This window comes from Cryptomeria japonica, chromosome 6 (assembly GCF_030272615.1).
Source record: "Cryptomeria japonica chromosome 6, Sugi_1.0, whole genome shotgun sequence".
NCBI classification, from domain to species: Eukaryota; Viridiplantae; Streptophyta; class Pinopsida; order Cupressales; family Cupressaceae; genus Cryptomeria; species Cryptomeria japonica.
Genome location: NC_081410.1, coordinates 50,408,214 through 50,424,379, shown reverse-complemented (window position 1 = coordinate 50,424,379; position 16,166 = coordinate 50,408,214). Strand labels below are relative to the sequence as shown.

Sequence of the window (16,166 nt, the reverse complement as noted above, 5' to 3'; positions counted from 1 at the left end):
GGAAAGCTATTATCCTCATACCAATGCTAAAAAAAATAAGGGTTTTCAATTCTGAATTCTGTGATGTTTCTAAAATCCAATTAAGAAATTAAGATTATGTCAAAAGTATTTTTCCATATTTATAAATATCAATATATAGCATAAAAATTATTATTTTTAAAATATCTATTTGTTTCCTTTACATTCAATTGTTAATTCTACGATGTTTCTATAATTTAATTATTCAAAATAAATTAAGATTATCCTAATTATATTTATATGAAGGTAGTAATAAAATTATTATTTTCGCAAAGAAAAATATTTAGATGAGGATACACGAGAAATAATTTTTACAATAGCAAATCTCCCTCATGGTTCCTTCTATTTGGACTTACATGATGAAATGCAAGAATGTCATCACGAAACATTTATCTTGGAGGATAAAAAAGGAGAGACTGGCAATTTTTGGCTAGACTAATGGAATGGTTACAAACATTTGATTGAATTACAAAGGATCGAAAGGGGTCAGAATTACAAAGGATCGAAAGGGGTCATGAGATTTTAACTCCACAATGGGGACATAAGATAAATAATTACATTATTACTACTAATGAATTTGGTCTTGTTTCTTGCAAATGGAAAGACTTTGGAAGGTTAGATGGGGAGACCAAAGTCACATTGGATAAAGAATTAGCATCTAGACAGATAATATTGATAAAGGGGAAGATGACATATTCTAGTGCGTACCAAAATCAGGAAACTACTCCTCAAAATTAGATACAGTGTTATATGGGGGACAAATAACGAAGTGAGTGGAACCCTATCTTATGCTAGAATTCTATCATTCTTCCAAAGGCAGGAGCCATTGCATGGCTTGCAGTCCAAGGGAAGATTCTCATGGGAGAAAGATTGATGAAACTGGGGTTTGCGGGCCCTTTCAGGTGTCCTATGTGTAAATGCAATGAAGAAACAATAGATCATTTATCTGTGTAGTGTAAATTAACACAAGAATGTTGGATTTTTTTTTGTAAATAAATTGAATTATCAAACACCCCTGCCAACATCCCTTAAGGAATTTTTTGTGAGTTGGCTGCTTTTGAACAAAGTGCGATTTGGGGAGGATATGGTATGCTATTCCAACTTCCATTATTTGGAATGTGTGGAAAGAGAGGAACCAACACATTTTTAATAATATGGAGTTGAGTATGGAGACCATCCTCAATAAAATAGAAATTTCTATATGTGAACACCTTAATACGATAGTCCAAGGTAAAACACATCGCTAGTATATGGTGTGGGATGATCGTATACACAAAGATTGGCCACATCTAATTCCACCTAAGGTGGACAACAATAAAAATAATTGGGTGCATTCGAATGTGGAATGGATGCTGCCTCCCGAAGGCTGTCCAAATTTAAATTTCGACAGGACAACACAGGGGAACCCAAAACCCTGGGGAGCTGGGTTCATTGTCAAAAATGAAATAGGGAGGCTTATCTGGGCAGGATCGGTCAAACTACCAAATGGTACAAATCATGATGCAAAATTTGCAGCTTCGATGAAAGGATTGGTGATGTGTAAACAAAAAGGAATAAATAATTTAAAAATATAAGGGGACTCTCTAAATGTGGTTTGAGCTATCATCTCAGGTCAAGCCTCGAGCTAGAAGTCCAAGATGTAGACAGAGGCAATCCATGATATTTTGAAAGATTTTGCAGAGTACTTTATTAAGCACATCTTCCGGGAGGCAAATTCGGTGACAAATTTCCTTTCAAATCACAAGGACCACTGGGACACATGAATCTACAGAGAAGGCCATAAATCGTTTGGTGGCAGAACAGTTTAAGGAACAAGCTCTGAACACGTTGGGGGAATTAGTTTCAATTGCCTTTATAGGCCTAGTGGCATATTCTTTTAAAGTTGAAGATGTTCTAAAAAATGGGTTGATGTATGACACCATTTTGGTTCTGAGAAATGGTTTGGGGAGGGATAATCTGGAAATCTATGAGTATATGATGTCTATGAATGGATATTTGTTCCCTCTTGAACAGATTGAGAGGGCTCATGTGATCATTGATGCAATCAGGACTCTGATGTTCTCATGAAGATATTTTTTATATTTTCAATTTTATGATGTTTCTAAAATTTAATTACTCAAATAAATCAAAATTATGTAAAGTATCTTTTCATATTTATAATTATCAATATAGTAATAAAATTGTCATTTCTTTAAAGTTTCTATTTGTTACCTTATTATTCAATTTCAATTGAATAATATTTCAATAATTTAATTACTTAAAATAAATTAATATTATAAACCAAATTAAATTTTAAACGTAAATCAAATCGACATCTACCCATAACACTAAAATAAATTAAACGTTAACCATATACTAAATTGAATTCTATGAATAAATAAAAAAAGTAATTATTAAGAATAAAGATGTTTCTATACTTAAAAATATTAAACAAGGAGGACAAGTCCCAATATAGATATATTGATGATAGTTAATTTAATTTCCATTAAATATAATTGGCTGTTAAAATGCTTAAAAAAATGGAGGAGGAAGCCTGCGACAAGCCGAGTGATTTATAGGAGGACGCCTTCGACAGGAAGAACAACAAAGCGAAGGCTGCGAGACTAAGAAGGCCTGTCAAATGGCGTACTGTGGAGGTAGACTGGGATGAATTTGGTATCAAACGGACCTGGTCGGAGGGAAGTGATGGAAGCATTGACCGGGAGACGAACCGTCACACAAAAGTAGGAAGGGGCTCTGTGGATGACATTCAGGAAATCGATCTTTCGGATTGTATTGAGGATGAGAAGGAGATTTTCGACAGACATGCCATCATAGCAAAGTTTTTAGGGCCTAAATTGCCAAGAAAAGATATTCAAACATGGGTTTTGGAAAATTGGGGGAGTCACGTGAGGGTGAAATTTCTACCAAAGGGTTTCTTTGTGGCGGTTTTTTCCTGCGAAGAAGATAGAAACCACACCATTACACTCAAAAATTGGTTCCGAAAAGAACATCCCCTGTACATTCAACCGTGGGTTCCGAATTTTGACCCTACTGAGATGGCAACATATGACAAACCAATGTGGATTCGTTTATATAATTTGCCAATTGAATATTGGAGTGAGGGCTGCCTAGAGATGATTGCAAGATCCCTTGGTACGCTGTTAGAAATTGATGAAGAAATTGTGGAAGGAGATCTGTATACATACGCTAGACTCAAAGTTGCAGCCATAAGAACAATTCCTTCTGAAATTATGCTCCACACTGCAGACGGGAATTGGAAGCAACAGATTGAAATTGAAAAGGAAATTGAGGTTTGTTCTCGGTGTGGAAGCAAACTACATAACATTGTCAATTGCAGGATGTTCGTAAGGTTCGTAAGGAAGGCTTTTAAGCGCTCTGGGAAAAAAATAGAGCAAGTTTGGAGGGCGAAAGAAAAAACACAAGGGCTGGAAATTCTTCTTTTGGAAGGTCCTAGAAGAAGTAATGGCAAGGAGGAACAGAATGATTGTTCGAATACTCCCACCAAAAATACCCCATTCGGCGATGAACAAATCCTAGGCAATGTTTCTATGGTGTGTCCAAATGAGGTACCGACGGTGGAGGAAGAGTTGCAGTTCTCAGAATCGGACACTGCTGAACAAGGGAGTGATGATGATGACCTGAACATCATAGAACCAAGGCACATCAGTCAATCTGCAAATATCATACTCGGAAGAGAAAAAGCCACAAGAGGAAGGAAGAGTCACAAAACAGTTAGGGAGCAGAGGTCAAAAGAAAAGGGCATAGTTAGCATGATGAAATTCTTGAATTCAAACAAGGGAGGCAAGGCCTCCTTTGGGGGAAGATGAAGATGACATCATGGAATGTCAGGGGTCTCTCAGCCCCTGACAAAAAACACCTGGTCAAAGAGAACCATGACCTGGTTAGACTAAGATATTTTTATACTACAGGAGACTAAATTGAACAAGGATAAGGTGTGTGAATTCATTAAATATTGCTATAAATGGGAAGGTTTATTTCAGGATGCAAGGGGCTTGGCTGGGGGCTTGGGAATCTTGTGGAATGCTGCCAAAGTGGAAGTACATCCCATTGCTTCTTGTGATCACTGGATGGCGTGTATTATTACCTGCAAGTAGTCCAAAATATCATTTCCATTGTTTAATATATACGGCCCCTGCAAAACGAAGGAAAAGTTAAGAGTCTGGAATGAGGTTTTTAATCAAACAAGCCAAATGAATGGAAGTAAGGTCATTGCAGTGGGGGATTTCAATGCCATTTTAGACATTGATGAAAAGATGGGTGGCCTCCGGAAGCCCACCAAAGTGATGGAAGATTTTCGGGATTTTATAGCGAATTGTAAATTGGTGGATATTCATCCAAAAAATGGTAGATTCACTTGGACAAACAGGAGACTGAACTTTGCTAATATATCAAAAAGGTTGGATTGGTTTTTGGTTGGGGAGTGGTGGATCAATGGAGACTATTCCTTGGAAACTGAGATTGTGCCTCAAATTGGATCAGACCATTTACCTTTATCCCTATCTATTGCACAAGAGGTGCGTAGTCAAAAGAAGAATTATTTTAAGTTCCAAAGCATGTGGTGGAGAGATGAAACATTCCTGAAAAACTTAAAAATTTGGTGGCTGGAAGGTAACATACACTCTGGCTCCCCCAGTTTTAAGTTTATCAAGAGATTACAACATTTAAAAAATCAGATTAAGGAGTGGAATAAGAACACATTTAAAAACATTTTTGCGAAGAAAGGTAGAATTGAGGAAAAATTGGAAGAAATTGGCAAAAATGTTATGCAATTTGGCATGACAAATGAAGAGTATGAAATGGAGAAGGGCCTAAAAAAGCAGTAAATAGAAATTTTAAAGAGGGAAGAAATTTATTGGAAGGATAAGTCTAGGGAGCTATGGATTTCTGAGGGGGCTCTCAATACAAATTTTTTCCATGCATCGTCAAAAGCAAGGAGAATTAATAACATAATTTGCTCAATCAAGGATAAGAATCGGACACTACAAACCTCGGATACAGATATGGAAAGAATTGCCACTGAATACTTTGAAGGCATGTTGGGTAGTGTGGAGGAAGGAAACATGGGCACACAATCAATCATAGAAGAAGTCATATATCCCTTAATTTCCAGCTTTGACAGAGACATGCTTGTGGCTCCCTACTCTTTGGAGGAAATCAAATTGGCCACTTTCGTACTACACCCACACAAAGCACCAGGACCAGACGGATGCACGACGGAGCTTTTTCAAAAAGGTTGGGAATTCATGGGAAAAGATATATGGGTGGTGGTGGAAGAATTTCGGAAAAAACACAAGTTTGTTAAGGAAATGAATCATACCATTATTTGCCTCATTCCCAAAAAGGTAGATTGCATTTCCATGTCTGATTATAGGCCAATATCTTTGTGCAATACTATTTACAAGATAATCTCTAAGGCTATGGTTGAAAGATTGAAGAAAGTACTCCCTAAGCTGATTTCAGAAAACCAGAATGGGTTTACCCTAAATAGAGAAATCGCGGACAACATAATATTGGTGTCGGAAGTCATTCATTCAATGCATAAAGGAAGACTAAGAGGTATGATAGTTAAACTTGATGTAGCTAAAGCTTATGATAAAGTAATCTGGAGCTTTTTGTGCCAAGTTCTTATCAAATTTGGGGTCCCTGATAAATGGATTAAATGCATAAAATTCTGCATTAGTACTGTTAAGTTCTCAATACTAATTAATGGGAATGTAAGTGGGTTCTTTGATGCCACGAATGGTCTACGAAAAGGAGATCCATTGTCTCCTTCACTGTTTGTGCTCATGGCTGAGGTATTGGGGAGATTAATCAAAAGGAGGCACCACGAAGGCATTTGGAAAGGAATTAAAATTCATGATCAGTTTGAGGCAATCACACACTCACAGTTTACAGATGACACTATCATTTTCGGTGAGGCTACGGTACGGGAAGCTTTGGGCATTAGGAACACATTGGAGGAATATACTCTGGCTTTGGGACAAGTTATGAATAGAGGGAAATCACAATTGTTCTTTTTTAATACCAATAAACAAATGCAGGGCAAAATAGCACAACTTCTGGACATAAACATAACAGAGCTTCCAATCAAGTACTTGGGGGTGCAGATTAACAAAGGGAGCAAGCAAACACAAATTTGGGAAGATGTAACCCAATCTTGTCAAGCCAAAGCAGAAAAATAGAAAAATAGGTGGCTGACTCAAGCTGGCCGAATCATTATGATTAAGTCAGTTCTATTCGCAATACCCACATATAGCATGCCATGTTTCAAAATGTCGTCTGCGGCTGGCAAAAATCTGAATAACTTACTAAAGAAATTTGTGTGGGTTGGAGCAAAAGACAATAGGAAAATTCCACTGATCAATTGGGACACTTTGTGCCTTGTCAAGGAAGAGGGGGGTGCTGGTCTTAGAAAAATGGAAGTGCAGAATTGTGCCCTTGGGGTGAAGCTAGCTTGGAAAATGTGTAAGGAACCTCAGAAGTTGTGGTGCAGACTATTCCAGAAGAAGTATCTGGATTCAAACAATACCAGTAGAATCCTCACAATGGCAAATTCGGAGAGGGGGTCGACAACCTGGAATTTTATTTGGGATAATAGACACATAATCACAGATCATATCTCATGGCAAATTGGGAATGGCTGCTCCGCGCTGTTTTGGAGGGACTCATGGGATGGGTTTCCTGCATTAGCAGATGCTTTTGAAGACAAGGGATGGGTGGACATGGTGGAGAATTGTATAGGACGACATGTGTGTGATTACATGGAAAGACGGGTTGATCAGAATGGAATAAGAATATGGAGGAAAGTAGACATGGGGAGTCTCTCATTATGTGAACAACTATGGAAAGCAATTAAAGATAGTAAAATTCTGGAGACTATGGAAGAAGATATCATAATGTGGTGTGCAGCAAAATCCAGAAGGTTCAGCGTCAAACTAGGGTATGAAATTCAAAGACAAAGAGGATCCATCAATAGTTGGCCACATAAATTGTGCTGGAATCGTAAAGTGCTCCCAAAACCCGGGACTTTCTTATGGATTGCACTGCATAACAGAATTCTAACTGGAGACAGACTCAAAAGTATAGGCATCTCAGGCCCTAGTCGTTGTGTGATGTGATGTGAGGAGGAAGAGTTAGCAAATCATCTGCTTTTTTGGTGTCCAGTGGCAGAATTTTGTTGGAAATGTTTCCTTGAAAGTATCAATTGGGTGGTGGTAAAAAATGAAAAATTATTCGAATTCATTCTATCATGGCTAGACAATCAGAAGACAAAATGGGGTGATATATGGTTAATAGGACCTTCCTTAATTACATGGCACATTTGGAAAGAAAGGAACAGGAGGATTTTCAAGGAGACATCATTATCATAGGGCATGTTGGCGGAAAAGATCAAAACAACAATAGAAGAAGTAATGAATGGGAAGAGAACAATAGGAAGGGCCAAGATATATACTAATTGGGATGCACAAATGGAGAAAAATTGGTTCCTCAAAGAGCCACAAATAAAGGCGACCCCAACAGAGTGCCATGATAGAAGTACCATCAGATGGGCAATTCCTTTGAGGAGTTGGGCAAAATTAAATTTTGATGGTGCCAGCAAGGGGAATCTGGGGGTTTCAGGTATCGGAGCCATAATCTGAGATGAATAGGGTAAAATCCTTCATGGGTTGTTTGGTGGCATTGGAGTTTCCATAAACAACGAAGCCGAGATACGTGCATTAGAGGCAGGTTTACGTCTTTGTGTTAGGCAGGGAATTTCTAGAATCATGATTGAGGGCGACTCACAAATTATTATAAAAGGGATCAGTCGACCAAGTTTTCATAATTGGAAGTTGAATAAATGGGTCCCTATGATAAAATAACATCTGAGGAGAATTTGGAGCTATGAGATTGGGCATGTCTACAGAGAAGGGAATCAAGTGGCTGATTACCTAGCAAACCTTGGGGTGGGAGAATATGATGCTCCTGTTTACTTTTGCCAGACTTCTGCAATGGAGGATATCAAAGGACAATGCTTGAAGGACTGCATAAGATATCCTCGAGAGGAGATCGGATAGCATGGCTACGACCTTTTGGTCCTTATCGGCTGCTAGGGTATTATAGTGGCAAAATGATAAACATTGGCGAAGTACGAATTGGAGGCTGCAAACAGGAAATTGACTCTTTGGCAATAGGAACACATGGCACTCGAGCAGTTCATCATGATGCTTAGAAATTGCTACTCATCGAAAATGATATGGTTGCAGAATGAAAGATTCTAATAGGGTATGGACAAAATGCGCTTGATTGGCATCACAGATCAGAACTTTATATGGCGAATTCGGTGGGCAAAGGCAAAACAGGAAAGTGCGAGGGTTGTTTCGGGAGTGTTGCAGAGAATTTTTTTGGCAATGGCTTACTTTGGAAGGGTCAGTTGTGTAAACTGTAAGAATGCATTGAATGTGCAGTTGAGAAACTTGTTTTGCACTGATGAGTATTTATACGACTCTGTGAGGGGGCTCGTGGGCATCACTCTAAATTATGACAAACAGTGGTGTGATGCTATGGTGTTGGAAGCAGTTCTCCTGCCATCGGTGGATATCATTGAATCGAAGGAGCGTGTGGTTGAACTGTTAGCAAGATTCATAAAATCATTTATCACAGACATGGTTGTTGATGCCATTCTGAGTATGGAGGAAGAAGTCAAAGTGAGCATTTTGAAGATATACTTCCAATTTGAGAACTACTTACCCTCGGACCCGGAGGATGATGGTGAGGGTGATGAAGTTGGCAATGAGGAAGGGGAAGATAGTGAGGAGTATGCAGATGAGAAGGAATTTGTGGACAGTGATGTCATTCGTGAGATGGCCCGCAGAGAAGTATGGAAGGAAGAGTGAGTGAGATTGAAGGCTTTCGAGGAAGAGGCGTGGGAGATTTTTAGGTGTGTGATATTTAATGGAAACTTGGAACCATTTCGAAGGGTAACCGAGTCGGATGACTGGTGGCTTCCAGAGAACTCCATCCGCAATGCAATTGGTATTGGTGAATTTGCTATTGTAATCTATCAAGCCATCGGGGGGCAGGTGTAATCTTTGGGTTGTGTTGGAATAGTTGTGGGGTATATATGGATAAATATGCGCTGATAACTTTTTGGTTCTTTTATGTAATATTGGGTATATGTGCATAGAGGGATAGATGTGTATAGACAAGTGGGTCTTTATTGTCTACAATCATATGTAATTTCCATAATTTCAAGCAATATAGGGAGTTATCCCCATAAATGATAGCACTTATCTTAAAAAAAACAAAGATGTTTCTATACTTTCAATTCCATGACATTTTTTAAATTTAAGTACTTCAATAAATTAAGATTATGTCAAAAGTTTTTTTTTCATTTTTATAAATATCAATATCAAAACCTAACCTATCTATATCTATAAATAATGAAGAAAGTGGGCAAACATGTCTCTATCTTGCCCAAAACAATAATAGTTCAATACTAAGGCTTGACATGTGATGAAGGATCGTGAAGTTTCTTAATCTTTGCATATACATAATATAGACTATCATTAAAAAAATGGATCATGAAAATTATAGAAATATTAATTCACAAACTATCATGTAATCATTAAAAAAATCTTTCAAATTAAATTAGATGATATTTTTTAAAATTAATGTTTCAAATCACACTAGAATTTATAAAAAAAGAAAGAAAAATAGACCAAGAGGTCCCTTGAAATATTACCTTAAACTAAACTGAACTGAAATCCTAAACTAAATCGATACTTAACTTAAAACTAAACCAAATCGAACCCTAACCATAAAACAAATTTAATTGTAACCATAACCCTCAATTGAACTCTAACTCTAATCTTAATTAAATATTAAATCTAATTAAACTCTAACCCTAACCATGAACCGAAATCTACCATAAATCTAACAGTAAACCAAGTTGAACCCTACCCTAAACCTAACTAGATAATAAATCAAATTTAACCCTAACCTTAACCCTAATCCTAATTAGATCAAATTGAACCCCAGCAGAAAACCACTTTGAACCTTAATCCTATACCAAATTGAACCCTAACCCTAATTGTAAACCAAATGGAACCCTAAGCTAAATTCCATTCAAAATCAAATTCAAACATAATCTATACAAAATTGAGCCCAAACCCTAAATAAAATTAAACCCAAATCTTTAGGTCATTGATAATCCTATTGAAGATATAAAAATAATCACCCTTGACAACCAAATTAAACATTGAACCAAATTGAACCCTAATATTAACCCTAAATCAAATTACACATTAAACTAGATTAAACCCTAACCTTAACACTCAACTAAATTGAGATGTGACATCATCGTTATGATCTCTCACGGGGACGGAGGATGTCGCGGGGGCATTCAGTGTTGAGGGCTGAGCTAGGGCATCACCCTAGCTCGTGATCGGGGGAGTTACAGAGGCTACAGGGAGCGCGAAAGGGTCTACACAGAGCGGGGGAGTCAAGGCAATGCGGGGAGCAACAGCGGGGGAAGGGAAGAGGAGCAGTGGGTTGCGGGGGGGCTCGAGCTGAGCGGCTCGACCGCTTTTCCACACAGACAGTGGATTCCAGCGGGGTTGGGGGCCACGGGTGGACATCCATCCTAGGAGAGTGAGGGAGGGGTGGATTTTTGGGGCTTTTTAATCTTTCGGGCCCCTTTGGGGTTTAGAGTATCGTCCGCCTCAAGCTTTATGGTGAGTATTAGTGGGGAGGCCTCGAAGGCTCAGCCAGTCATGGATTTTCGTGCCGCGGTGGCCCCAAAACCCCCATCATAGGGCATGAAGACTTTCAATAATAACCTCTTTTCTTCAGAGTTGGGGTCTGATAGTGCCGGTAGTTCCCGTATTTCGAAGATTAATGGGTGCTTGGAGAGATGAAGCGAGAGGCCAAAACTGGTTATTCCTCTCGAGATGATAGCGGAAGACGTCGAATATTTCTCAAAACACTCGCTATATTGCAAGTTTTTGGGAATGAGGGTTTCTTTACAGTTCTTGGAAAATTGGGCACTAAGGACATGGGCTCTGGAGGGGGAAATGGAGATTATGCTCCTGGCAAATAACTACTTCATGGTTACCTTTAACTGCATGGAGGATCGCAATAGGGTGTTTGAAGGTGGTCCATATTTTTACAACCAGGTGGGGTTGTTCATCAAACCCTGACATGCAGGGTTTAACCCCTCAGAGGAACTTCCGAATAGGGTTCCTGTGTGGGTTTGTTTGCCATGTTTTCCTGTGGAATGTTGTCGGGAAGATGTGCTTCAGATGCTGGCCGCTCTGCTTGGGAAGCCAGTGGGATCCTCTACGCAAACCCTGGGAAGAAAGGTAATGACCTTTGCACGTATTTGTGTTGAAATTGATCTTAGTAAACCTTTGCCAGATGCCATAGATATGTGTGCAGGCTCTTATTCGTGGGTTCAACAGTTAGATTATGAGACTTTACCTTTTCATTGCCGGTTGTGTCATGAGTATGGTCATCTTCAACGTAAGTGTCCTAGATATAAACCGGTGGTGCGCCAACCTCAACAGTTGGAACTGAGACATGATAGGGCTCAAAAAGGGAAAGCTGCTATGTCAGTTGAGGTTGGGGGATCTGATGGTTTTGTACTAGTTAAGACTAAGAACAGGAACTGTGGACAAAAGAGGCCCTTTCAGGAGAGAAAGGAGGAGGACACTTTTAACAGATTTGAGACCTTGGATGACCTTTGCCATCAGGAAGTTAATATGGGGTTAACCCCACTGAATCAAGGTGTGTTAGGGGGGGCTCCGGAAAGAGCACTTGAGGACCCCATCCAAGCCATGATTGTGGTGGGAAGCTAATAAATGGAGATGGATCATCCAGTAGGGGCTCAGTTGGGACTCACTATTGGGGTGGAGGTGAATTTGGTTGAGGGGGAGGGATCTCTGAGTGCTTTGAAACTGGAATCGGCTGGGGCCAAAAGCAATAAGACCCCCATTCATCTGGGTTTGCATCAGAAAGACATTAAGAAAAGTGTGTCAGAGAAGAGCTCAAAGGTTGGCAGAAAGAAGGATCTGGACAAGATCAAATTGATGGGGGAGAATTTGGTTGAGTCAGGGTTGGTAAAGACTTTGGATTCTCTCTTTTCCAATCCTCCAAAATGATTGTGCTTTCATGGAATGTAAGGGGCTTGAACAACAACCCGAGACAAAAAGTTGTTTGAGAATTGATTAGGAATCATTCACCTGATGTCTTATTTCTGCAAGAAACTAAACTTATTGTGGAGAGTATGATGGGTCTGGTGCCGAAGTTGTGGGCTCGAGGAGAGTGTCAGTGTGTTGGGTCAGCTGGGTCCTCTGGAGGGGTGGCCTATCTTTGGAACCCCTTAAAGCTTCGCTCGGTTTGGTGGGTGGCCTCTCGGTCTTCGTTATCCGATGTTATCTCTAGTCTCGAGACTAGAGAATTCATTTTGTTTTCCAATATCTATACCCCTACTGATCTTTAGGGGAAGCAAATATTATGGTCTCACATTTCCTATATGCGTAGGTTAGCCCCTTTACATCCGTGGATTATGGTAGGAGACTTCAATGCCATCCTTGAGCTGAGTGAGAAGAAGGGGGGGGTGATGTGGTTGGAACCCTCTTCTTTCCTTTTTCAGGATAATATTTCCTTGCTACATCTTGTTGACATTAAACCTGGTAATGGCTTGTTCACCTGGAACAATAGGAGGGTGGGAGAGTATTGGATTGCTGAGAGGTTGGATCGCTTCCTAGTTTCTAATTTTTGGATTAGCGGGGGGTGGTCCACCAGTTCGTAGATTCTTGACTAGAGAGGATTGGATCACTGGCCCATCAAGTTGGTTTCTTCTTCGGCTCGAGTTGCTCGCTCACCTCCTTTTAAATTCCAACTGATGTGGCTTCGGGATCCTCATTTGCATGCTCTGGTAGCGGAGTGGTGGAGGAAAGGGAGGCCTGCCTTTGGCACTGCCATGTACTCCTTTGCCAAGCAGCTGCAATTTGTTAAGTTTAAGCTCAAACAGTGGAATCGATAGGGATTTGGGAACATTTTTTATGCCAAAAAAGCTGCTCTACTTGTGCTGAATGGGATCACCAGCGAAATCAGAGAGCAAGGTTTGTCTGAGGACTTGCTCAAGGAGGAAGATAGGGCTGTCAAAGTGGTTGAGGAATGGGAGCTTAGGGAAGAAATTTACTGGAAGCAGAGGACTCGTATTGATTGGCTGAAGGAGGGGGAGAGGAACACTGCTTTCTTCTTTAACTCACTGAAAGCTAGAAGGTATGGAAATGCCATCCTGGTTCTGGTTGATGACAAAGGCGAACAGTGCTTATCCTTGCAGGCGATATCTAGGGAGGCGTCTCAGTATTTCCGGACCCTTTTCAGGGAGGACTCGCAGGGGGAAATAGGAGAGGAGAACCAAGTTCTCGCCTGTATTTCCTCTCTGGTCATGGGGGAGATGAATGAGCAGCTTTTGTTTCCTATTTTTTTGGAAGAGCTTGAGAGGATTGTCTTCCACATGAGGAAAGGAAAAGCTCCTGGTCTGGATGGGTTACCAATAGAATTCTTTCAAGAATTCTGGGATGTTGTCAAGCTGGATTTACTGGAGGTGGTGTAGGAGTCCCACAAGAATAAGCAGATGCTTTAGGCGTTGAATGCGACTTTCATTGCTCTTATCCCCAAGTGTGAGGGGGCTGATCGGCTAGGCCAGTTCTGACCCATCTCTCTTTGCAATGTGATTTATAAGAGGATCTCTAAGTTGATAGCGGATAGATTGAAGAAGTGCCTGGGGATTGTTATCTCTGAGGAGCAGAGTGGGTTTGTGGAAGGGCGCCAAATCTTGGATGGGGTGGTCATTGCCATGGAGACCATTCACTCTATGGCAACTTCCAGGGAAAAAGCTATGTTTATCAAGTTGGACATGGCTAAGGCATACGACAGAGTTTGGTGGTCCTTCCTCCAGAAGATCCTCAAGGAGTTTGGTTTTGTTGATGAGTGGATTCAGTGGGTTATGAGTTGTGTTACGATTACTTCCTTCTCTGTGCTCATCAATGGCAATCATACTGAGCTATTTGGTGCTTCTAGGGGTCTCCGTCAGGGGGACCCCCTCTCCCCTTATCTTTTCATTCTTTTGGTTGAGGGTTGGGGGAGGCTGATTAAGCATAATGTGGGTCTGGGGATGATTCAGGGCTGGAGATGGGGTAATGACTTGCAGCCGCAGTCTCATCTGCAGTTTGTGGATGAGATGACTCTTATGGGGATGGCTCGGATTAGAGAAGCTAATAATCTGCATAGGCTCTTAGATGTTTATCTTGCGACGTCAGGCCAGATGATCAATGAGGATAAATCCTCTATCCTCTTCTTCAACACTCCAGAAGCTATTCAACAGAGGATTGCTCTTATCTTGAGATTCCAGGTTGGCTCCTTGCCGTTGATTTATTTGGGTATCCCTATCTCTCCTAGTAACCCTCCTAGGACGTCTTGGCAGGGTATTTTAGATAAATTCCGCTCGAAAGTTGAACATTGGACTCATAGATGGCTATCCTTTGCTGGGAGGGTTCAATTGATTTAGTCGGTGGTTCAGTCTCTGTCGATCTATCGGTGTATGCTTCATGTGTCTCCTAAGTGGTTCTTGAAGGGTTTGGACTCTCTAGCTAGACAATTCTTATGGGCATACAATCTTTCCTCTTCAAAATGGAGTCTTGTCAATTGGGACTTGGTTTGTAGCCCGAAGTAGTTCGAGGGGCTTGGTTTAAGGCAGTCTATTCCTTTTGGTGAGGCGTTGGCGGCTAAATTATATTGGAGGTGGTGTGTAGAGTAGGATCGGGGATGGGCCAGGATTTTGGCCAACAAATATATGCAGAGGGTTTCGCTGGAGGAAATCCCTAGATATTCGCTTGAGGGAAAGGGCTCTTCAATTTGGTATACTCTCAAGAGGGGGGCTTCTCTCATTAAGGCAGGGCTCTTTTGGACTTGCAGGAGGGGGGAAGAGGTCCTTTTCTGGAATGATTCTTGGGATGGCTACCCTCCCATTCTTGATCAGTTCCCTAACCTTAGGAATCTGTGCCAGATATTTTTGGAGGCTAGATGGTCAAGGGTGAGTGACTTCAAGGCTGCTTATAGGTGTGGACATCTGGAGTTGGAGAGGTGGAAGTTTCCTGATGAGTGGCCGGTTGGTGGGATGGAGGAAGAGTGTGCGGAGTTGTAGGGCATTTTGGCAAGTAGACACTGTAGCTCCCTCAAGGGTAGGGATGGGCTGGCTTGGTCTCCCAATCCTAAGGGCATGTTTACGGTGGTTGGTGGATACCGGGAATTTTTGTACTGAAGACTTAAGGGAAGAGAGGTGAACTGGTGGAAACAGGTGTGGAGTAATGTGTCTTGGCCGAAGTGTAACTGCTTCGCTTGGACTTTGGCTTTGAATTGATGTCTAACTTGGGACAATATCCGCAAGCGGGGATTTATGGGGCCCTCTATCTGTATGTTGTGCGGTAATGGGGAGGAAGATTCATCATACCTATTCTTCAGATGTCCCTTCTCTCAGTTGATTTGGCATTATTGGTGGGGGGTGTGGAAGCATCCTTGTATCCATGCGGATTCTCTGGTGGAGTTCTGGAGCAATTTGGGCAGACCTCCTATCCTGTCCTCCTTCCTTCAGACTGTTTGGTATGTTGGGCCCATCTTCATTCTGTGGTAGATATGGCTCGAGAGGAACAGGAGAATCTTTCATGAGGTCAGATTGTTAGTTCAACAAGTTTGGAATATAATCATTGCAATGATCTGGGAGACGGTGGAAGCGAAATGTGAGGTCAATTTTCCTTTGGGTAGGGATGAGACTGATATTGTGAGTAGGCTTGGTCTGCAGGAGTTGTCTCTGGCCTCAACTTGTGTCAGGCAAGGTAGACGGGCCATAAGGAAGGTGCAAAGGATGGGAAGATGGATACCCCCTCAGGATGAGTTTATCAAGATTAATACTGATGGCTCGTCTAGGGGTAACCCAGGCCTTGCTGGAGTTGGTGGTGTTGGCAGGAATAGCATGGGGAGGTTGTTTTCCTCTTTTCGGTGCATAAAGGGTGGCAGTCTAATAACTCTATGGAGGGATTAGCGATTCTCTATGCCCTTGAACGGGGTTGGGAACT

The 16,166-nt window shown here is 41.0% G+C and overlaps 1 protein-coding gene across 1 annotated transcript; it reads left to right on the top strand.

Annotated features, from left to right (window-relative positions):
- Positions 1-4,232: 4,232 nt before the first annotated feature.
- LOC131876487 (uncharacterized) lies at positions 4,233-4,865 on the top strand. Its single transcript, XM_059221905.1, has one exon. The coding sequence runs from the start codon at positions 4,233-4,235 to the stop codon at positions 4,863-4,865; it is 633 nt and encodes a 210-aa protein (XP_059077888.1).
- Positions 4,866-16,166: the final 11,301 nt, after the last annotated feature.

What these genes read in the sequence shown, in the direction of transcription:
- LOC131876487 (XM_059221905.1), top strand. Translation starts at nt 4,233, where the DNA reads ATGAATGGAAGTAAGGTCATTGCAGTGGGGGATTTCAATGCCATTTTA.